We start from the raw sequence: 24,165 nt of genomic DNA, 5'->3' as shown, positions 1-24,165 counted from the left end.
TGCTGTGTTTTACTTTCAGAGTGAGTGTAAACACAAAAACCTATTTTATTTTATGTGCTGGAATGTGCAAAAAATAGGTTTAAATGTTAAACAAATTTCTTCCAGTCAGAGAATGTTGCATATTATTTAATCTTTGCTTGATGCATAAAGTTAAAAGATTAAAACAAGTTTTAAAAATAGACTTTTTCATTTGATTACATTTTATATGATGGATTATGCAGAAAAAGTAGAATTGGGATTCAAGCGATTGAAGATCTATCGCTTCATTACCTTATCAGGGTGTAAAATGTTTTTAAAAAGTAACTAAGTAACTGAGTAACTAACTAATTACTTTCAAAAAGAAGTAATCAGTAAAGTAACAGGATTACTTTTTGGGGAAGTAATCAGTAATTAGTTACTGATTACTTTTTTCAAGTAACTTGATCAACACTGTTCAGGAGTTCAGTAAGGGACAGAAGAAACAGACCCAACTTATACCCTACTACTTATACCTTAAGTATCCTCTTAGTAGGTGTCCAGTCCAGTCTACATAGATCAAACACAGTTCAGCAGGATATATGTAGCAGAAAGGGTACACAAGTATTATCTGTCCAGAGAGAGGAAGCAGTGGGGATTCTGCATGCCTCCACTTCTACATATGCAGTAGTGAGGAGGTTAAGCATAACATAGGCTTAAGAAAAAGACAGCTGTATCTTAGTATATAGCAAAATAATTACATTAATCTAACAGAAATCATGGCAGTGAAAGAAATACATGTAAGTCACGGTTATAATGTCATGATGGCTGAGATGGACTCTGAAGTCAGACTCTAACAGTCAGAGGCATTTTAAAGGTTTTATTGAAATTGACAATTTAAAGAATACACTGAGAACTGAAGTGGGGATAAACCAGGAGCTCTGCAAAAAATGGGAAAGGAGGATGTTAACTGAGTTTAAGGTGAACTGCTGAATTGAGGTTTGTTTCAGTTTCAGTTTTCATTTGTCATATGCAAGTTAGCACAGGGTCAACATTGCAATCAAATGTGTATGACAAGCAGAAGACAAGTAACTAAGCAGTACAGTAAAAAATATAACAAATATTAACAGACTAAATAAAAATAAAAATATATATACACACATGTATAAATACCAAACTGTAATGCAGCTTGTCAGCAAGCTCTTGATCGCACTCCTGTAGAAAATTGAATTGATGCTGGGATTCAACTTCCTCAGCCACCTCAGAAAGTAGAATCGCTGGCGAGGTTTCCAAATTGGTAGATTGGGAAAAGTCTTACTTGGAAATGATAAGTGTGATGGAAATTTCTTTATTTTATGTACTGATCACAAGTTTTAACAATACCACAATTGTGTCACTTACTTATAGACGTATAGGATAGCACACAGTGGGGTAATTTCGACTGAGATGTCCAGGCACTGAGGGAAATTAGGCAGATGGTGAGACTCCTTCTTATCTTAGGGAAGTAGGGATGGGGGGCGAGAAGCCCCACCCTGGGGCCAGCTTCCCCACTGACCCCAGTAGGCACACCCACTACCCGGAATACACCACGGCCAGGGGGCTCAGGCCCATCCAGACCAAGGATGTGACAAACTCCCCGCCAGTTGAAGACACCCCTATTTCCGCCGGCGCATCAGAGGCCCCCCACGCCAGGGCAGGGCCTACACGCACGCACCAACCCACAACCACAGCGACATACCAGCCAGGGCACAAGGCCCCTGGGCCCACCCAGAGTCCCAACCCGGAGGCGGAACACCCCCAGAACCCCAAGCCCCCAAGCCTGCCCAGGGGCAGCTAGGCCACCAGGCCAGTGATCCATGTCTGCCAGCGCAAACCTACCCCAGCCCTGCTGCACGCAGCCATCAGGAAAACACCACCCAAGAGTTACCAGAGCCCCCACCAGAACATGACCACGGCTCCCCGGGCGGTGCTCTCCTTGGACAACGTCCCTAGGGAATCCCGAGACACCCCAAGTCTGCACCTACCCTCGCAACAGCGATACTAGTGAAGGCAGGACAAAACCACGACCCCCCACCCCGCTAGGTGATGGAGCCGATCAAAGGCGCCTAGAGCGATTGATCTAATGTAGTATTTTTATGTAATATTTTGTATTGTTTTGAAGACTGTAATTTCTAATCAATTGAAAGGTTTTCAAGCATACCTGATACCAGACGTTTTGGTCTAAGCTGATCGATAAATCTGCTTCCCATTTAGCAATAGGAAGGGATATTGATTCATCTATTTTAGAAAGTGTTTTGTATATTTTAGGCAATAATTTGGTGGCTATAACAGTAAGACATTGTACCACACTTCGTGGTGTTTGTAACTCACCTTTACTGGGTTTAAATTTCTTTTTTACTATGGATTTAATTTGTTCAAATTCTAAAAAAAATCTTTTCTTGTTGATCCCATATTGTATAACTAGTCTGTCAAATGGAATAAAGTCTGTTCCTTCTAAAATATGCTCCAAGTATTTAATTCCTTTACCACTCCAATCTGGGAAGTTAATCATATTATTGTTTTGTAATATGTCAGGGTTGTTCCAGATAGGTGTACGTTTGCATGGAATTAATGAAGACTCTGTAATTGTTAGAAACTCCCACCATGCTGTCAGAGAAGAGCTGATGTTGATGCTTTTAAAGCAATCATGTCATTTGATGTTTGAGCTAATGGTAGGTCTGACATCTCTAGATTATTGCATAGTGCCTGTTCTACATCTAGCCAAGGCTCATCTAAGAAGGTATGTTTTAACCATCCAGAGATGAATTGAAGCCTGCTGGCTAAGAAGTAGTGTTGAAAGTTAGGCAGATCTAGTCCTCCTTTATCCTTGGTCCTTTGTAGCATTTTTAAGTTGATACACAGTGGTTTATCATTCCAAAGGAATTTAGAAATATGTGAATCTAGAGATCTGAACCAGTCTTATGATGGTTTACACGGGATCATTGAAAATAAATAATTTATTTTTGGCAAGACCATCATTTTTATTGCGGCGACCCTTCCCATGAGTGAAATGGTTAGAGATTTCCATCTGGCTAGATCGCCTTCTACTGTCTTTAAAAGTGGGATGTGGTTTAATTTAGTCAAATCTGCAAGCTTAGGAGAGACATTAATACCTAAATATTTAATATTTCCAGATTGCAGTGGGGTAGAAGAAGAATTATGTAAGGAGCAATTCATCGGAAGAACTGTAGATTTTATTTGTGGTGAATATAAAGTTTAATAGAAATCCCTAAAAATGTTGTTTATTCTTTCAGGGTCATATATTGTGTTCCGAGATAAGTCTTTAACACCACATGTAGTTGTTTTTTCTTTATTTATCTTTAACTGTTTAGCTAAGAATTGACCGGATTTGTTACCATGTTAAATTTTTTTTAAAAAATTTAAGCAAAGTCTTTGTACTAAGAACTGTATTTTTTAATTAATAATTTCATTTAATTCTAGGGTTTTTTTTTTTTTTGCATATTTTGTTCAGTATTTCCTGTTCCTGGGAGGACACGTAGGTCATAACTGTCTTTAGGGAGGGGAAAGATCTTCAGGGATGATTTGAAGGGATTTTTGTTCTCTGCAATCTGCTTGTGCCTGTCTGAATTTGGTTCAAGTTTACAACACATGATCTGCATTTCCTGCAAATCACAACTTGGCATTCTTTTTTTTTCAAAGTAGGAAATGGGTTATTATCCAGAGATCAAACTTTCAAGTTTTGCCATGATCCTATCTTTTAACTCAGTGATTCATAGACATGAGCGAGACAGATAAATATGAAGGCATGCCAGCTCGGACGTCGCCTGGACCTATGGATGTTTCGATACCCAACATCCACAATGACGGCGAAACAACTATTAGCGCAGTGTTCCAACATTCGAAAGAAGGGAGTACTCTCACAGCCCCTGGCGGAAGGGGTTACATGAATAGGATGAGGAACCTATGGATGCTTTGAAAGCCAACATCCCTAATGATGGAGAAGCAACTAGTAGCTCAGTGAACCGACATGGTTCACGCCTACTGGCTAAAGAAGCTGATTGCACTCCACGAGCGTTTGGCAGCACAAATGAACCAGCTGCTAGTTGACGAGAGACCCCCAGAAGGGACCGGTCCCATCCAACTACCGACCAATAACCTGCCTCAGCACCACATGGAAGCTCCTGTCAGGCATCATAGCAGCTAAGATGAACAGGCAAATGGCTCAATACATGAGTGGGGCACAGAAAGGGATGGGCAAGAATACCAGAGGCGCAAAACACCAGCTACTGGCAGACCAAGCAGTCTGCCGAGACTGCAAGACCAGACTGACCAACCTGTGCACTGCCTAGATTGATTACAAGAAGGCCTATGACTCAATGCCCCACACACGGATCCTGGAATGCCTAGAACTGTATAAGATCAACACGACCCTAAGAGCCTTCATCAGGAACTCAGTGGGGATGTGGCGTACAACACTAGAGGCCAACCTCAAGCCCATAGCACAAGTCACCATCACGTGCAGGATCTACCAAGGAGATGCTCTGTCCCTACTGCTGCTCTGCATAGGCCGGAATCACCGCAGTGAGATCATTGACAAGACTGGCTACAGATACCGACTACAGACAGTACCAGGAGAGGATGTTTTAAGTGTATGTGCTTATGCACAGCAGATGTTGATGTTGAGTAGATGTTTGATATCTCTGTCTCTGCTGATTGGAATTTTACACACATTACATATCACATTGGTTTTATCTGCAGCACTGACTGTAAAATGCTTCCACGCAGAACTTGAACACGTTTTTTTTGGCTGGTGGAGGACAAAGAGGTGGCTTAGCAGCAGCCACACTCTTTTCTATGTGATTGACCAAATCCATGTGGGGAGTTTCAGCTAAATTAATGAGTGACGGCTTCACCCCTACTGGATACATATGCCCTGAAGTTCCAAAGGCATGTAGTCTTACCACTACGCAATCCAGCTGCAGCATCACACCGCAAACATGACTACGATTCTCACTGAAACACAACTGAAGCAGACCCACTGCCTTAATCACACTGAAAACGATCTGAAATTCGTATTACTTGGCTCTTAAAATGATTCTCTTATCCCAGGGCTCAGTGAAGAAAAGAAGTGAATGTGCTGCAACTCTCGAAGGGGAGAGTTGGGGCATATGAGTTTGTGGTTGAGGAGCCCAAGTGCTGTTTAAGCAGACTCTGAACACAGTAACCGTATCATGCAAATTAAATGTGAGTCCAGTTTTGTTCATGGTATCTCTGGCTAAGAAAATACTATCAATGATGATTTTTTAAAATTTTTAAATCTGGAGACTTGGGATTAAATATATATTAAAGATATAGCTTTTCCTCAATTGTATTTCTTCAAACCAGTATCATACTGACTTTTAAACACAGTGCAACTTATATTTAAGTTTCACTTTTCAATGTCATTCTGACTGATTGAAATATAAATGAAAACTTTTAAGATTTGAGAGTTTGAGCACTTTATGTATCCTTTTATTTATTTTTTAAACACTGTGGCATTTCATTTTCATTTTCATTCTAATTGGCTGAATAAAAATGCTTAATACAAGCTTAACAGAACTATTATCACTAACAGAAATGTTAAAGTTTAGTGTCAGTTCATGTGTCAGTAAACCTCATTTGAGTGTGTGGGTTTCAGAAATACACAGTGCTGCATTACTGAGGGTGTGTTTTTTTAATAGATGTCTGTGGTTTAATATGTTAACGGGAACATAAAACATCAGTGTGCTGTTATGTTGGTTGCTAACCACAGTAAATGTATTTAAAAAGAAGCAGCATCTATGTTTATATAAGCAGAATCTTCAGGTAACAAACCGAGCCATGAAAAGAAGGCGGTTTAACTGATACTAACAATGTAACCAAGACAGAGACCAATGTTGAGACAATGGGTGGGAGTGACCTTCAGTCTAGGTCAGCTGTCAACATCTTACACACTTGGAATTGGCGCAGAAAAAAACATTCCAAATTTAAATAAAAACACTATTAAAGGTAATATTTGTATGTTAGTATGTGTAATATTAGGCAGAATCTACTGGTTGCCACTGAAACTTACTTTGATTATAGCTGTTTTAGAAAGAAGACCTAATTGTGTGAGCCCAAGGAAGTGAGAGTATAGCTTTATTGGTTTCAGAACTCAGTAATAGGTCTAAATGCATTGAATCTGATGGTCTATGTTCTGAATTTGTTACAGTGCACAAGGGGATGCCACAGAGCTCTCTGTATTAGGTCCCCTTCTACTTATGATTTACATAAACAATCTTGGTCTAAATGTGCCAGATACATACTTGCACTTCTATGCTGATGAGACAGTTATTTACAGCTGTGGTTCAACTCTTGTCCAGCTGTCCAGCTCTCTTTACTCCAGCTTAAACTTGTTCTCAATGCAGACAAAACAAAGCTCATGTTGTTTTCGAAATCAAGGAAATGGGCCCAAACAATTCCTTCACTTTTGCCTGCTTGTAACGATGTTGATTTATTAACAAATATTTTTAATAATCATTATCTTTCTATTTTAGATAATATTTGCCCTATTAAAACTAAACTATCCCGTTTCAAAACCCTCTCCCTGGATAAACGACAGCATTTGCTGTTTAAAGCATGCTTTAAAGGTATGTGCTTATGCATAGCAGATGTTGATGTTGAGCAGATGTTTGATATCTGCTCAACATCTCAACAAAGAAACTAAAATACCTTTTAGTTTCTTTTAAGGCTTCAATTCGTGATGCAAGGGCTGCTTATTTTTGAAACCTAGTCTCTAAGAGCAGAGGTAATCCTAAGGTTTTATTTGATACTATTAAGGATATTGTTGCTCCAGTTTCTGCTGCCCTCCCAATCTCTTCGATTGAAGACTGTGAAAACTTTCTTTCTTTCTTTGTTGAAAAGATTAGCAATGTAAGGAGCAACATCTCTCCCTCTATGTACCATTTGTGTGCTCTGATTTTACCTAAGCCTGTCATATTAGAAAGATTTTTACCAGTGTCCTTGCACCTTGATATTTTATCGGGGTCTTTGTTTAAAAATGATTTTGAGTCTATTGGTCCTAGTGTTCTTATAATTATCAATGCATCTCTGCTCTCTGGTCAGGTCCCTGTTTACTGTAAAAGTGCTGTCATTCACCCACTTTAAAAAAAAAACCCAAACATGATGATTCTTTGCTTTTGAGCAACAGACCCATCTCAAAATTGCCTTTTATTGCCAAGATTTTAGAAAAGGTTGTGGCCAAGCAATTCACGGTTGTTCTAGATGAACATAACATTCTTGATAAATTTCAATGATATTTTGATGAACTATGACGCTAAAGAGTGCACTGTTTTGATGTTGCTGGACTTGACCTCTGCATTTGACACTGTTGATCATTGAATTTTGTTTGATAGATTAAACCACTGGGTGGCTATATCGGGTTCTGCATTGGAATGGTTTAAATCATATTTGCCTGACCGATCTTTTTCTGTGGCTACCTCTAAGTTCAGATCCTCCGTCACCTCTCTCGCCTATGGGGTGCTGCAGGGTTCTGTCTTGGGACTGTTACTGTTTCTGTTGTATTTACTCCTGCTTCTGCAACTTCTTAGCTCTTCTACGGATATTTCGTATCATTGTTATGCAGATGACATTCAGTTATATATCTCGTTTAGGTCACCTGATGTTTCTAAGCTTCAAATCTTACAGTCTTGCATAGATTCCATTCGAGATTGGATGGCTGATAATTAACTTCAACTAAATACTGATAAAACTGAAGTCAATGTCTTTGCTCCTGAGAAATTTGTTCCCCTCGTGGTTAAAAATCTAGGCCCTATATTAAACCCTCCATTAAGAACCTTGGTGTTACATTTGACACAGCTCTGACACTGGACACACACATTAAATCTTTGGTTTGCTCTTGTTTTTACCATTTAAGAAATATTGCTAGGCTGAGTCCCATTGTGTGACGCTCCGAATTCATGCTTTTGTTTCATCTCGATTAGATTATTGTAATTCCTTGTTTACTTGCTTAAGCAACGCCTCCCTGGAACGACTGCAGGGTGTTCAAAATGCTGCTGCTAGGCTTCTGACAAAGTATCCCAAATACTCCCATGCCACTCCTCTGCTGCTTCAACTGCATTGGCTCCCTGTCAAGTTCAGGGTCCATTTTAAGATTATAATCATGACCTATAGGGCCCTGAACGGTGTAGCTCCAATTTACATTAGTGATCTTCTTCTTCCTTATCGCCCCAGCAGGTCCCTGAAGTCTTGTGACCAGGGGTTGCTGGTTGTCCAGCATACAAGGTTAAAAACGAAAGGTGACAGACCGTTTGTATCAGTGGCTCCCAGACTCTGGAACTCGCTCCCTTTGAGTTTTGCGATCTATGGACTCAGTCATTTCTTTTAAAAATCAGATTAAAACGTATCTGTTTTAACTTGCTTTTGTTTGTTTGAGGTTTTATGTCTGTTTCTGCTTCTGTGAAGCACTTTGTGATTTTATCTTGAAAGGTGCTATATAAATAAAATTTTACTTTATTTTAACCACTCTTGAAGGTAATAAAATAGAGTTGGTTCACATGTATAAATATCTGCGTAGCTTGATTGATGACTTGCTCACGTTCAAACCGCATGTAGAGAATCTCATTAAAAAACACAAGTTAAAACTGAGATTTTATTTTCAAAATAAGTTTTTTTTTTCTTCTTTTAATAGAAAGAAGCGGCTTGTTGCGGCAACATTTTTACCTGTGCTGGATTATGGAGACATTGTTTATATGAATGCTTCTGCTCAATGTCTTCAAATGGTTGTCACCACTGTAAGTTATACTCTCAGGTAGGGTAGGATGGCCTGCTTTGGCCAGTCGAAGGAACTCTGATTTATACAGCCTTATATAGGGCTGGGTATCGTCACTGATTTCTAGAATCCAATTGATTCGATTCCGATTCACAGGGTCCTGAATCAATGCGATCCACGATTCGATTTGAATCGGGGAAATTTTGCCCCAGACAATCAGAAATATTATAATTCTGATAATTTATCAGTACATATCCATATTTTTAAATCTATAAAAACAAAGCTGACACTGGTGAGACTTAAGTGCTTTTAAATCTAAACTAAGAATCCTTGAGGCGAAGTCCATAACATGCAACTGTTTCATTTAGATTGTTTGTCCTTTTTACTGAATTGTATTAAATTTTATTATATACATTTTTTTTAAATTTATTTTTCATTTATTTTTGCATGTGTGTTGTTGCTGCCTATGTTTAATTGAGTAATTTTTGTAACTGTGAGACACTTGCTGCTGCCTATCTTGGCCATGTCTCTCTTGAAAAATAAGTTTTTAATCTCAATGGGATCATCCTGGTTAAATAAAATAAATAAATAAAAAATATATATTCGGCTCTTCAACTGTTTTTTTTTTTTTTTTACTTTCATTTCCTGAAACTCTGGTCCTTAGGAATGAATCTTCAGCAAGGTTCATTTCAGTCTACTTCAAGCATCTTCCTGTGACTTTTGTGTTGCCCAAAAAACATCAAACAGTAACTGCTAAAAACTGTTATTTCTTTATTATTTGTTTATTATTGTGGCTTTATAAATTACAGTGACTGGAGAGATAAAGAAAAGCTCACAATTTAAAAAAAAAATAGATATAGAAAAACTTAGATGTGCCATTCAAGAGGAGCAAACGTTATATTTATGGGATAATTGGACTGTTAATGTCTAATGTAAGTCCAGAAAATAAACTGTGTATGAGCTTCCATTAATCAGTCAATTAGTATGGTTAGACTCATTAATGATTCTAAATTGCCCAAAGGTGTAAATGTGAGTGTGAATGGTTGTCTGTCTCAATGTGTTAGCTCTGCAATAGATTGGCGACCTGTCCAGGGTGCATAGATGTATGTGCTTCAGTTCTCTGAAGAATAGGTGACAGTCTCTTCTTGAAAATATGGATCAATGTCTGCTCTGGATATTTTTAGTCCTGTGACGGAAACAAATATATCAAATTCAGAATTTTTTTTTTTCAGGAAAATATGTAAATTTTATTATTATTTTATGCAAACAAGAAACAGTGTGAGAGGAATATTCTAGAATTTACATACATATACCTGTAATTTAAATACGTTTTTCACCTGTGTTAAGTATTTAGCTCATATACAGCTCAATAGACTACAATTAGGCTTTTAACAGGCTTTTCAAGTGTGTATGTGGATATATACTCTCTCTCTCTCACACACACACATACACACACACACACACACAATAGTTGTGGTTGTCCAGTGGTTGCTCACAGTGGCAACTGAGTCATCTTGATTTGTCTCCATCTAACAATGTAAGATTAAACCTGAAAACTTAAATATTCTCTCACATGCTGTCATTTAAGTACTCATTTAATTCTTGAAAACCCCCACAAAATATAAATGACTCAAAAAGTTTACCTTTCTGTACAGCATATGCCACTTGTGTGTACTCTTCTTGCAAGCCTGAAATGTTAGAAAAAAAGGAGGCGTTATGTTGATTTAATGTGAGGATTTTAACATGCATGTTATGGATGCATTATCATAGAAATATTTTAAGTACTACTGTTCAATTAATGTCAGCATTTCAGAAAATTGGATGCATTTGTTGAACATTTCTGAGGTCATCAAGGATGTCTCCTTGGGAAACATTTTTCCCTTAACCCTTACTAGTCTCCCAGTTTCTGGTGAAACAAACATCCCCACAGTATAATCCAGTGCCATGCTTCACTGAAGGCATTAAAATAATAATACAATTTACATATTTTCCTGAAAAAAGAAACATTCTGAATTTGATATATTTGTGTCCATCACAGGACCAAAAGTATCCAGAGCAGACATTGATCCATATTTTCAAGAAGAGACTGTCACCTATTCTTCAGAGAACTGAGGCACATACATCTATCCATTCTCTTCCGCTCATCCAAATTAAGGTCGTGCTTGGGGCTGGAGGCTATCCGAGAGCAGGGTGCACTCTGGACAGGTCGCCAGTCTATCGCAGAGCTAATAGACTGCCATGTTTCACTGAAGGCATGGCAGTGGCAAGGTAATGAGCAGTACCTGGTTTCCTTCAGATGTCACACTGTGCATTCAGGTCAGATCAGATCAGATAATTTTGTTTCTCTATGGTCTGAGAGTCCTTCCTTTTGGCAACTCTAGGTGGTCTGTCATGTGCCATTTACTGAGGAGTGGCTTCCATCTGGTCATGTTACTATACAGGCCTCAATGGTAGAGTGCTGCGGAAATAGTTGTCCTATTGGAAGGTTCTCCTGTCTCCACATGCAACACCGGAGTAGTTCCAGACTTCTTCAGTTTTACGAATGATGGTGGCCACTGTGCTCACTGCCAGAAATTTTTTTCTGTACCCTTACTTAGATCTGTGCTTCAATACAATCCTGTCTCAGAGGTCTACAGACAAGTCCTTAGACTTCATTGCTTGGTTTGCACTTGGATATGCACTGTCAACTATGGGACCTTGTATAGACAGGTGTCCACCTTTACAAATCATGTCCAATCGACTGAATATACCACAAGTGAACGCCAGTCAAGTTGTACAAACATTTGACAGATGATTAGTGGAAATAGGAGGAACCTGAGCTCAGTTTTGATTGTCATGGCAGAGGCTGTAAATAGTTATGTACCTGTATAGTTTAGTTTTCTATTAAACTTTTTTTTCTTGAGTTTCTTATTGCGCTCTATTGGGTGTAGAATTTTGAGGTGAAAGTGAATGTAATCCATTTTGAAATACGGCTGTAACATGACACAATGTGGAACAAGTAAAGCGCTGTTAATACTTTCAGGATGCACTGTACAAGTTACTTTGAAAATCAGCTGTTTTTGAGAGGACTCATATGGGAACTCAGATTTGTCTGATGTTACAGAGAATGACCCTGTAGTTAATTAAACTTTTTGTATGCCTGTAACATCAGATTGAACATCCAGACATTATTAGTGTTTTTTTTTCTTTGTGATAAGACTTCTCAAAAGCACCTCTGCTGTCTGCCCTTATGTTTCTGCCTAAATGTTTGAGTGCACAAGAGGTGAGTTTAAAGGGAACTGTATATTGTACGTTTGTGCAGCTTTTATAGTAAAAGAAAATTTGCTTTTGTCTGAACAAAATTATTACTGTTAGAAATAAAGTAACATTAAACTCTAAAATTGTCATGGAATCAAAACAAATGGGCAAACTGGCTTGGGCATATCTAGGACTCATGTTGCAAGTTTTTAGTCACTGAAAAAGCCACTAAATGAGGATGGTGTTTCTCACCCGTGTTGTCTTCACATGAGCGTGACCCTTGTAGTGATGAAAAACAGGCTGATACTGAAGGACACAACAAAGAAAATCAATCAGTACGAAAGAGAGCAGGGGAGATGTAGCAAAGAGGGGTAGGGGATGCTACCGGATTGATATATATAATAATCAAAATGTCAGCAGCTAATACATTAAAAAAAACATAATAGTGTCTTATGTGTATGTATGTATATATATATATATATATATATATATATATATATATATATATAACATTTTTTGTAGTAACGTTAAATTATCTGCCAAATATTAGGATAGCAATATCTGACATATTAGCAAATACCTTCATATTTGTTTTGCAGGAGCAAGCCCACCACCAATAGATCCACCAATAAAACACAGATAACAGTCCACAGCAAAGTGAGTGTTTTAGAGAAGAGCCTTTGTGAAAGCTCAGTCTCTTTGGAAGGTGCTGAAAAGAAGATGTTAAACATGAGCATGCTAAAGCATATACAACAAAAAACAAAACACAAATATACTTAAAAATGCAAAAGAAATTTTTTTTTACATTCTTTTATAACGGCTAACCAACTCTCTGGTGATTCTCCAGCTCCAGATATGCTGCACTTGTAGAGTCCTTCATCTGACTTGGAGACATTTTTGATGGTCATGCTGCTTTGATACCAGGTCCCGAGAGAAACACCATCTCTGTAGAAGTCAGTTATGTGTTCTGACTGAGTCTTCTTGTTTGTACAGTTAAGGGTCACATCATTTCCCTCCTTCACACCGTGCGTCGGGGTTTCCAAGATTACAAATCCAGCTGCGAAGTGTGATGAAAATGCATTTTATTAATTACTTCATTACGTGATTTAATAAACATCTGACTATGGCAATACACATATTACCATACACACACATACATATATATATATATATATATATATATATATATACATATACATATAGATAGATAGATAGATAGATAGATAGATACCACATACCAGTGACTGTGATGTTAACAGCCTCACTTCGTTTGCCCTCTTCATTTTCACACCAGTATTCTCCACTGTGTCTTTCAAAGATTGGATAAATTGTGCAGGGTGATGTAGATGTGTGGAAAGAATTTGTTATTTTATGGGATTTCCATTTCACACTCCATTCAGTGATGCTGTCATCTTCCTCACAATGTACCGAAACAGACTCGTATTCAAAGAATTGAAATGTGTTTGGAGAAAAGCGCGGGAAAACTGCACCTGAGACAGAGATGTGAAGAAGGAAAGCAATTATCTCTTCTTAAAACAAACAAAAAATCCTCCAACAGGTGTGGCTATTACTAAAAAAAATGAAAGTGCTAATTCCACTAGATTTTGAGACATCAGTGTTACATGCTGGGCAGGATCTGCTTGCGCTAAATCAAATCCAAACATTTGCGTTTATATCAGGAACAAACTATTTTTAACTCACCAGCAATGTTACCGTGGTCAGTTTGTACGGTGATCAGGACTAAAACAGCAGTCACTGAAACGACAAATGAAAATGCTCTAAATCAGACGTATGTTATAGTTGAAAATGTAATGAACGATTGATATGTAGAATCAGTACTTACAAAGTCGAATGCTGAGAGCTGTAATCTCCATAATGTCTCACTGAAGACTGTGAGAGCATCAGACTGAAATACACCAAAGACAAAATGTAGGTCGGAACTTCCTCTTCCTGTTTAATTTTCGTCTCATGTTGATGCAGATGCAAATGGTACCAAGAAACTGTAGGACACATCATCAGCTGCTATGAGGATGATAATGTCACAAGTATGACCTATGATATAGATATATAGATATATATATGTGTGTGTGTGTGTATAAAGTGAGTAAACCTGAGATAAATCAAACCAATCTTAAGTCACTAATGACTTTTTTCCTCTCCCTTTTCTTTTTGCCAGTTCCACTCTGCCCTCTGCTGTCAGTCTGCATTTTAAACTCCTCAGTAAATATATTATTGCTCATTTTTACTGGCCAAATTAACACTGAATACAAGGGGAGCAGTGGCAGTCTGGCAAGGCTGAAATTTGATAAGAGATAGGTGATAGGTGCACTAAGGTCAAGTTAATGTTAAAGCGGAATAAATTCACAAAAGAGGAAGTAGAAACATTTTGTTGACTTTTTCCTTAGGTTTAATCGAGTGTGAAGTAAGCAGAGATAGGCTGACTTTTTCATATAACCTTATGCAGGTATTAGAAAATCCATATTTATATCATTAATTACATTTTTTTTTTAAAAAAAGACAGTTTTTGAAATAAGGGCTATTATCACAAGTTGATCAATCCTTACACATATGATATATTTTGATTCAATTTGTTACAATGAAAATACTTTCTATCAAATTTTGTTCATAAAATACCTTGCCATTTACTTTTTTCTGATTATATTGGTCTACCACTCCACACTCAAAAAATTAAATTGGGTGGTTATTACATTTACAAGATTCTAAGTTGAAATTTGAATAAAATAATGGGAGAAGTCACAGCTGATGAGGCAGGTGAAACGTTAACTGAACACACTCACATAAGACAAGGACCTTCAGAATAAAACAGGAAACTAACAGACACAGAGGACCAGACAAGACACTAAACTTAACAGACAGACTTTCGAGCAGACACAGTGACACCATGGACAGACAGAGGGAACATAGGCAGGCATAAAACAAAACTCTAACACAGCAAACCTAAGCAAAAGACATAACAGAATAAACAAGAACATAGAATAATATAAAGAAACACAAAACACTGAGTTGTCAGACTCAGGACCATGACATTTATTTACTCCTCCTTTAGCTGTAATGATATTTGTAATAAATGTAGCCTATTTGCAGCTCTGGAGGCCAGAATTACTCAATTGGAGACTCGGCTTCACACCCTTGATATACCCTTAGCTAGCCAGGCCCCTGTAGGTCCGGCAGACCCAAACTTTGCGAGATTTAGAGTTAACGAGGCTTCAGCCAGTCGCTGAAACACTGATTGTAGGATAGCCAGATGCTCTTTCCACGTTTCCGTGTATATCACTACATCATCCAAGTACACATTACACCAAGGCACATCCCCCAACACCAGCTGCATTAAACGCTGGAATGTGGCCGGTGCGTTTTTCATGCCAAACGCCATCACCGTGTTCTGCATGAAATGGTCGGGTGTGACAAATGCGGAAATGTTGGAGGCCCTGGGGGTCAAAGGCACATGCCAATACCCTTTAAGAAGGTCCAATTTGGAAATGTATTTGGCAGAACCTATATTGTCAATGCAATCCTCCATACAAAGAAGTGGAAAAGAATCAGAGACTGTCACTGCATTTACCTTCCAGTAGTTGGTGCAGAAACGTGGGGTTGTCATGAGACTTGGGCGTAAGCAAACACGGGGAGCTCCAAGGGCTTTGGCTGGGTCGTGCCAAACCGTTCTCTACTAAACAACTGACTTCCTTCTTCATCACCTCGCGCTTTCCCATGGGGAAGCGGTACGGATGCTGTTTAATTGGGGTTGCGTCACCAACATTGATATCATTGATATCATGATCGTGAAGGGAAAAGATGAGACAAGTGGGCCGTTACCTTGGCTAAATAAGACAAATTCGCCAACCGCCCACACTGTTGTCCCTCAGAAAGCACAAGGAGGTCGTCGTCAGCACTGGCCTCTATGCTTAGTGAGGCGCCAGAGACAGAACTGCTGGCTGCTGTGTTGGCAACAATCTCCTGGGTTTCCCTATCATGGTAGTGTTTCAACATGTTAATGTGGCACAGGTGAGTTTTCCTCCTGCGTTCCGGGGTACTGAGGACATAATCTATCTCGGACACCTTCCTCACTATAACACAAGGTCCCGCAAAATGGGACGAAAGGGCAGAACCGGGCACCGATAGCAACACTAAGACTTTGTCTCCAGGATGAAACTGCCTTCGCCTGTAGGCCTCGCAGTCCGCTATTAAATGGAAAGCTTTAAAACAGTAAAAACATTTCCATTCTCACCTGGGATGAGGCAAAGGTACCTCTCCCCCCATGTCTTGCTCACCACTAGCACCGCTAGCCTTCGCTAGCGCGTCATGTCGCTCATGCTTAATGATGCTGGCTTTATGGACGAGTGTGAACTCGTCAGCCAGTGTCGCGGCCTGCTGCGACGTTGAGACTTTTTGTTCGCCATTCTGTGCTGCCATTCGCTCGGAGATGCAGTTTTTAAATTCCTTAATGAGAATTAACTCCTGTACTGAAACTAGGTCTGCAGCTTTACAGGCCATACACCACCGGTCAAAGAGGACACTCTTTTCCCTTGCGAAATCAGGAAGGATTGACCCTGCACCTTTTTCAACCCCCGAAATTGCTGCCTATATATGGAAGAAATATAGTATCATCAGAATTCAACTATTTTTAGACATTGAATTTATAACACTGAATTTTTATCCTCCAAATTTCCCTGCAAAATATTCACCTGCAAAAATGCACATGCAAAAAATTCAACTGCAAAAATTCACCTGCAAAAAATTCTCCATCAAAGATTCACCTGCAAAATGTCACCTGCAAAAATTCAACTGCAAAATTTCACCGGCAAAAATTCAACTGCAAAAATTCACCTGCAAAAAATTCACCATCAAATATTCACCTGCAAATAATTCATCTGCAAAATTTCACCTGCAAAAATTAAACTACAAAAGTGATGAACTTGAATGACCCTGCAAAAATATTCACCTGCAAAAATACACATGCAAAAAATTCAACTGCAAAAATTCACCTGCAAAAAAGAGGAGGAGAAACGAGCAAAAGATACAGGTAAGCAGATGTGTCATTGGATAATGGCAGGTCATGTATCCTGAAACAATCAGAATCATATTCAGAATACTTTATTAATCCCTAAGGAAATAATGTGGATTACAGTTGCTCCAAGAAGAAATTCTAAAAATAGTAACAGTAACAGACTACACTCCAAACAATACATTGTGTTACAGATTTTACACATTTAAGAAATAGCACTAATATATACAGATCACTCAATATAAATATCAAGAATTAACAGAGGTAATTATAAATAAATATCAAGAAAATTGACAAGAATATTACAGAGTAGAAAAGAGCGTGTGTAAAAAGAATGTAATTATTGCAGTGTTTACAGTGTATTAGATGGAGGAGTTGTACAGGGAGATGGCCACAGGCAGGAATGATTTCCTGTGTCATTCAGTGGTGCTTTTTGGTAATCTCAGTCTCTCACTCACGTGCTCCTGTGACTAGCCAGTACGTCATGGAGTGGGTGGGAGGTATTATCCCTGATTGTCCTTATCTTGGACAACATCTGCCTCTCAGACACTACGCTAACGGAGTCCAGCTCCATCCCTACAACATTACTGGCCTTCTGGATCAGTTTATTCAGTCTGTTGGCATCTGTGACCCTCAACCTGCTGATTCAGCGTGCAACAGCATAGAGGATAGCACTGACCACAACAGAGATACAAGAAGATAACATTAATTAGTAGGGATAGTGAAAATGTCCGTTTACGCCAGAGAGGGTTTTCGCCCAGGGCACCAAACAGGCTAGGACCGCCACTGCATGTACTCAGCCACTACATAAAGACTTACATCTCAAATCTGCTTGTCAAGATCAGGAAAATTTTATATTATATATATATATATATATATATATATACGCCTGGATGTCTTCAACCCACTCAATAGGCCCTCTGTGAAGGTGCAATAAACATGAGGCCCACTTGTGATACCATTCCACATGCATACAACTGGTGACAGGAGTAAATGATCAATACATAGAATAAAGAAATTTCCAATACAATAGAATTTAGAAAATACATCAGTGCAAATTTTAAGTCTATATCATAATGTCTGGTTTTAATTTAGTTTTATTTTGTGAGCTGGTTATTCGATGTCACTCCAGCCAGCCAGAGAATCCCCTACTGCCCTGTCTCTCTCCTCCCTATGCCCGTGAGTGGAATCAAAACCTGTATGTCCAGGTGGCTGACCTGAATTCCAGAGTTCTCTTTGAACGTTGGTGGCAGGAGGGTATATGTGGTAAAGATATCCATCCAAGAAAAAAACAGAACATGGGGTTCGGTGGTGTGAATCCAGTAAGAGTTTAACCAGCATCTGAATGGTGAGCACAGCTGTGAAGTGGAGCAGAAGCTTGATAAGGGCACTGTAGCACAAAGACATAAAGGCAAGTATACAAAAACTTGGTCATAGAATGAGAACAGAGAGCCTTTTACCAACATGGGTAAGCTGATGAACTGGTACTGAAGAGACGGTGATGCTTGTCATATGTAAAATTTCTGAAGTCACATGATGGCCCAAAAAATAACTGGCTAGACTCTGCATCCCCTAAACTGCTGCTAATTTGCTTGCAGAGCTGTACACACCACTCAAAACCAAAAGACTGCATGTTTCATGTCTTTCTTTTATATATGTGTATAACTTCCCACAGTGGCTCATTAGGGAGAAGCACTGAGCCATTGATGACCTTAAATTTCATTGAATGAAGTACTTGGGTCAGTTCATGAACTAGTGTGAGTTCATGTGTCAGTTACCTCAGGTTGAACTTAATTTGAGTGTGTGTTTCAGACATACAATGCTGCATTCGACAGGGTGTAATTTAAGAGATGTAATTGGTTTAATATGTTAATGGGAAAATCTAAAAGCAGTCCACACTGTGTTAGTAACTAACCACAGTGAATGTATTTAAAAAGAGGTAGCAGCTGTGTTCATATGCACAGCATCTTCAGCCGTTGACAAACCGAGAAAGTAAGACAAAGTGGTTATCTGACACTAATGTGACTAAGACAGAGACCAAAATAGAGGCAGTATGTGTATGTGTGTGTGTGTGTGGAGGGGGGGGGGGTCAGTCTAGGTCAACTGTCCCACTAACTCACACACTTTGAAACTGTGCTGGAAAACCCCCCAAAACAGCCGTTACTGAACGTGGTAAGTTTGTGTGTATCTGTAACAAAATGCAGAAGTTACTTTTGCCACTGCAATCATATCCAACATACTTTGAATATAATTATTTCAGAAAGAAGATATAATTATTTGAACTTGAGGAAATGATAGTAGAACTTTATTGATATTTTTTTGGAAGTGAAATATATTTGGCTCTCCAGTGGTTTCTGTACTTTTTGTACTTCCTGAAATCGTGATCTGTTAATATGAATAGGGTTAGGAATAAATTGTAAGTAAAGTTAATTTGAGTCAATTCCAAACACTGTCCTGTGACACCAGTGTTCAATAAAACCTTGCACTATAATAACTGCTGACAAAAAACAAAACCCCAGTACTTGCTTTCTTTTTCCTTTATTGATGCTATTTAAAATTACAATGAATGGAGAAAGAGATATGTAGACAAATGCTGACATTCTTTAAAAGTTCATAGGCAGATAAAATTAATTTCCAACATACATATAAAAGACCTTTAATGTGCCATTTGGGGGAGGGGCTATCTTTTTGGGATGATACCTGTAATGACAGTTAAGGCTGTTCTTTCATATTTCAAAATAATATTATTAGTGATCATTTTGTCTTTTTTTAATGTCTTTCTCAGTTTTTTTCATTTGTGACACATGCTAGGCCAACATTAGATAATGGTTTACTATAAGTCCAGCAAATAAACTATGTATGAGGCTGAACATACTTGACTGAAGAATAGATGACAGTCTCTTCTTGACAGCATGGATTCATTTCTTCTCTGGACACTTTTCGTTCTGTGTTGGAAACAAAGGTATCTGACTCTTTATCAATAAACTTTTTTTTTTCTCTTAATGCATGTTCAATTGTCCAGGTAGCAAAATCCCAGAAACTTTGTCATTTGGTCATCACATCAGGATGAACAGAACAGATGGGAAATTATTTTTCTTTCCATTTGTAAAACATGCATATTGAATTATTATTTTTTACAAATCATTATTAATACTGATCACTAGATAGATAGATAGATAGATAGATAGATAGATAGATAGATAGATAGATAGATAGATATGTGTGTGCGTGTGTGTTTGGGTACCTTTTTTCTTCCAGTGGTTTTTAACAGTGGCATACATGACATCGTCTGGATCAATGGAACTGTCTCCATCTAACAACAAACATAAGATAAAACCTAAACACTAAAATGCTCTTTGTCACACTATTGTTATTTATTTAAGTATTTCATTCATTTAGTCATGAAGTGTAAAGGACTAATAAAACTTTACCTTTCTTTACTACTACTTTACTACTATTAAGCCTTTTAAAACAAATAATTATGCTGGAGTTTTAATGACCCTAACTATTTCCAGGTGGCTAATCTGTAATCCTTCCAGTCCTTAAACTATGACTCAAACATATTTGTCTTTGTTAAATTGCCAAATGATTTCGATATAGAAACAGTTTAAATCCTTATGTTCATAATCTCAGTATTTGTTAACTGCACGGTTTTTTGTTTTTTTCCATTGCTCTGTAAGTTCATATATTCCCTGTGTGAGTGACACTTGACAAATAAGTGTAACAACTTGTAACGATAAAAATGGCATCAGTTGAATATAAGCTTCCACACTTAATAAATTAAGAGAATTTCAAAATGCTGAAAATATATTAATCAAAAATGCTACATTTTGAACCATAACTATGTTCTTTGAAGGGCCTGCGACTCTGTAAATGTGCATAGCATGAGGATAAATTTTGTATGGCTTTAATATACTATAGTTACTATAGAGGGAATTTGGCTTATTCTGAATCAGTTATGGGGGACCTTTGCTCAGATTTGGCTATTGTTACACAGATTGGACTGTTGATGATTTAACTTTTTGTATGTCTTGACTTTTCTTATTTATTTATTTATTTATTTATTTATATTTTCCTCCACTGATGAGACTACCTTAAATGCATCTCTCTTATTTACACTCATCTCTTTCTACAGGTGTGAAAGTGGAAGAGGACCGTTCATAGGGTACTGTTGAATTGTAGGCTTGCAAAGCTGCTGAAAAAAGAGAAAATATGGCTTTGGCCAAACAAAATGATTGTTATTGATAATAAAATAACACTAAACTCAATTTAAATTATATGTTAATCTAAAATTGTCACATAGGGGTGGGATCTAGAGAAAAGGCCAAAGTGGTTTGGCAACTTCAAATTTTGTGTTTTTCACATGGAAATGCATTAGCAACATTCCACTGAACAAGGTTCTCACCGGTGTTGTCTTCATGTGAGTGTGAAAGCCGTACTGATGAAAAACAGGCTGATACTGAAAGAAAGAGCAGAGGAGTGATAGCAAATACGATAAGTCAAGATTAATGTAATGATGCCTAATAATCAAAGTCAGCAGCTAATACATTAGAAGAATTAGCAATCCTGCTAATCTTGTTTTGATCTATTACAATCATGCAAAACATTGCTTATATTTTAATTAGTATGCTAATAATATTATGTTAATGAAGTCTGTAAGACAAATTTTCCATACCTTTGTGCCTCTTATGAAGAAGTAGGCCCACAACCAGCAGCAACAGAACCGCAGATAAAGCACAGATAACAGTCCACAGCAGAATGTCTTTTTTAGGGAGGGGACTTTGTGAAAGATCAGTCTCTTTGTGAGGCACTGGAAAGGCTACATTGAAGATATTAAAGCAATTTAAGAAAAATACAAATTAAAACAAACAAAACAGGGATATATATGATCTAAATCACCTTTGCTTTGTTTTATAACAGCTAGCCAGCTCTCTGGTGATTCTCCAGCTCCATCAATGCTGCACTTGTAGAGTCCTTCATCAGACTTGGAGACATTTTTGATGGTCATGCTGCTTTGATACCAGGTCCCGAGAGAGACACCATCTTTGTAGAAGTCAGTTATGTGTTCTGACTGAGTTTTCTTGTTTGTACAATTAAAGGTCACCTCATTTCCCTCCTTCACAGGGATGATTGGACTTTCCAAGATTACAAAACCAGCTGGGAAGTGTGGTGAAAATATATTTTATCAGTTAATTTTTTACATGTTTTAGTAAACATCCGACTATGGAAAATTACATTTTTATGAAAAGTGTTAAAACAACTATAGTAGGTCCAGCCTTGTATTATAGACTCTGCTGGGTAATAGGTTTTACTCTGTACCCTTATCTACTTTTGTAATCTCTTGTTAACAGATAATATTGAGTATTAGTGCATTGTTGAGTATAAATAATGTGCTTCATATTCATCTTGATTGTCCCCTTATAAGGGGATATTTTAAAGAAAGGTTAGTATTAACATATAAATAAAGCATATAGTCACCCAACATACCAGTGACAGAAATGTTCACAACCTCACTTCGTTCTCCCTTTTCATTTTCACACCAGTATTGTCCACTGTGTCTTTCAAAGATGGGAGAAATTGTGCAGAGTGATGCTGATATATTCAATGTGAGGGAAGCGTTTGCTATTTTATGGGATTTCCACTTCACAGTCCATTCATTGATGCTGTTATCTTCCTCACAATGTACAGAGACATTATCATATTCAAAGAACTGAAGCCTGTCTGGAACAATGCGAGCAAAAACTGCACCTGAGACAGAGATAATAAGAAGGAAAGCAATTAAATGAATTATCTGTTCTTAAAACAAGAAAAAAATATTTTAAAAAAGTGCAAATTTTGTTAGATTGTGAAGCAGTGACATTACTTTCTAGGCAGGATCTGCTTGTGTTAAAAAAGGCAGACCATTAAAGACTACAGTTTCAGAGCTTCAAACAGTTTTGAAGGTAGTTGAAATCTTAAATTTCAGTTTATATCAGGTATATCAAGTAACTGCTTCTTACTCACCAGCAAAGTTACTGTGGTCAGCTTGTACAGCCACCAGGACTAAAACAGCAGTGACTAAAGAGACAAATGGAATTTTGTGCATCAGACATATGCGATTGCTATTGAATGATTAATTGGTAGAATCAGTACTTACAAAGTCGGATGCTGAGAGTTGTAATCTCCATGTTGTGTTACTGTTGACTGTGAGAACATTAGACTGAAATACAACAAAGGCAGGATGTAGGTTGGGACTTCCTCTTCTTGTTTAATGTATTGCTGATGCTGATGGTGTAACTTGTAAGTAGAAATAGATATTAGTGCTATACACTAATAATGTCACAGATGTGACACATTCTCTGGCTATTTGCTACTGTTTTGGAGAGTTAAATTATTTATTTAATTAATTAACATTATTAATTATTTATTGCCATTTTTGGGGGGTTATTTCTTTGTTTTTAGAGTTCCAGCTCAAGCATTTCAAAACAAAGATACTTGGACTAATGGGGGGCAAATGATTACACAGCGGATTGAACCCAAGATAAAAACTATCCAGAACTAATCTTCATTCCTCCACATTATAACACTCAGTACGGGCTGTTTTCCTCTCCCTTCGCTTTTTCTTAGTTCCACTCTGCCCTCTGCTGTTAGCCATTTTACACTCCTCAGTACATATATTATTTACAGATGAAATGAACATTGAACCTTATAAAGTACAAGGGGTGTAACGATAGTCTGATAAGGCAGAATTTATTTTCTCTATCATGCCATCAAGTTTGTCATGAGTGCACCAAGGTCAACTTAAATCTTCAAAGACTAAGATTACCTAAGATTAGACATCACAAATATGGAAGCAAAAATGATTTTACTGGAGAACTTTGACCTTAAATTTAACTGAGTCTGACATAAGCGGAGGTCGGCTTACTTGTTCATGTAACCTTATATCGGTAAACTTTATAAAATGCATATTTATTTAAATTTAATATTTATTTTAATAATAGTATAAATTAATTGCTTTTGAAATAAAATCAGGGCTGTTATCACGAGTCAGTAAATTGTTTTGATACGCCTATATTATATTTCATTTTGATTTATTACAGTAAAATAGCTGTAAAGCTGTAAAATAGTAGCTGAATATATCACATGTTTTTGAATTATATTATGATTTTTGTTTAATCTATTG

The 24,165-nt window shown here is 37.6% G+C and overlaps 2 protein-coding genes across 2 annotated transcripts; both read right to left on the bottom strand.

Moving 5' to 3' along the window:
• Positions 1-10,312: 10,312 nt before the first annotated feature.
• On the bottom strand, positions 10,313-13,893 carry LOC146390163 (low affinity immunoglobulin gamma Fc region receptor III-A-like). Its single transcript, XM_084920856.1, has 7 exons — positions 13,824-13,893; positions 13,682-13,735; positions 13,219-13,470; positions 12,786-13,037; positions 12,561-12,689; positions 12,233-12,286; positions 10,313-10,431 (listed from the first exon to the last, which is right to left on the bottom strand). Exons 1-7 carry the CDS (start codon positions 13,852-13,854, stop codon positions 10,313-10,315), a joined length of 891 nt encoding a protein of 296 aa, XP_084776982.1. The 5' UTR covers positions 13,855-13,893.
• A 5,699-nt stretch (positions 13,894-19,592) lies between these two features.
• LOC146390162 (low affinity immunoglobulin gamma Fc region receptor III-A-like) lies at positions 19,593-23,193 on the bottom strand. The gene is made up of 8 exons (XM_084918093.1): positions 23,140-23,193; positions 23,007-23,060; positions 22,491-22,751; positions 21,903-22,160; positions 21,679-21,822; positions 21,409-21,462; positions 20,248-20,316; positions 19,593-19,948 (listed from the first exon to the last, which is right to left on the bottom strand). Exons 1-8 carry the CDS (start codon positions 23,168-23,170, stop codon positions 19,857-19,859), a joined length of 963 nt encoding a protein of 320 aa, XP_084774219.1. The 5' UTR covers positions 23,171-23,193; the 3' UTR covers positions 19,593-19,856.
• Positions 23,194-24,165: the final 972 nt, after the last annotated feature.

The sequence above is a fragment of the Perissodus microlepis genome, chromosome 3, assembly GCF_051167445.1.
Source record: "Perissodus microlepis isolate ML-2025 ecotype Zambia chromosome 3, ASM5116744v1, whole genome shotgun sequence".
NCBI lineage: Eukaryota > Metazoa > Chordata > Actinopteri > Cichliformes > Cichlidae > Perissodus > Perissodus microlepis.
This window is presented reverse-complemented; position numbering and strand designations above follow the sequence as displayed.

Bases quoted from the DNA above. Each gene is read 5' to 3' on its own strand.
- LOC146390163 (XM_084920856.1), bottom strand. From the start codon at position 13,854: ATGGAGATTACAGCTCTCAGCATTCGACTTT. The intron at 12,287-12,560 runs GTATTTGCTAAT...TGTGTCCTTCAG, and splicing joins CCTGCAAAACAAATATGAAG to TATCAGCCTGTTTTTCATCA. The intron at 10,432-12,232 runs GTGAGAAACACC...CTAACATTTCAG, and splicing joins CTCATGTGAAGACAACACGG to GCTTGCAAGAAGAGTACACA.
- LOC146390162 (XM_084918093.1), bottom strand. From the start codon at position 23,170: ATGGAGATTACAACTCTCAGCATCCGACTTT. The intron at 22,161-22,490 runs GTATGTTGGGTG...CACACTTCCCAG, and splicing joins TGTGAACATTTCTGTCACTG to CTGGTTTTGTAATCTTGGAA. The intron at 21,823-21,902 runs GTGATTTAGATC...TCTTCAATGTAG, and splicing joins TGTTATAAAACAAAGCAAAG to CCTTTCCAGTGCCTCACAAA.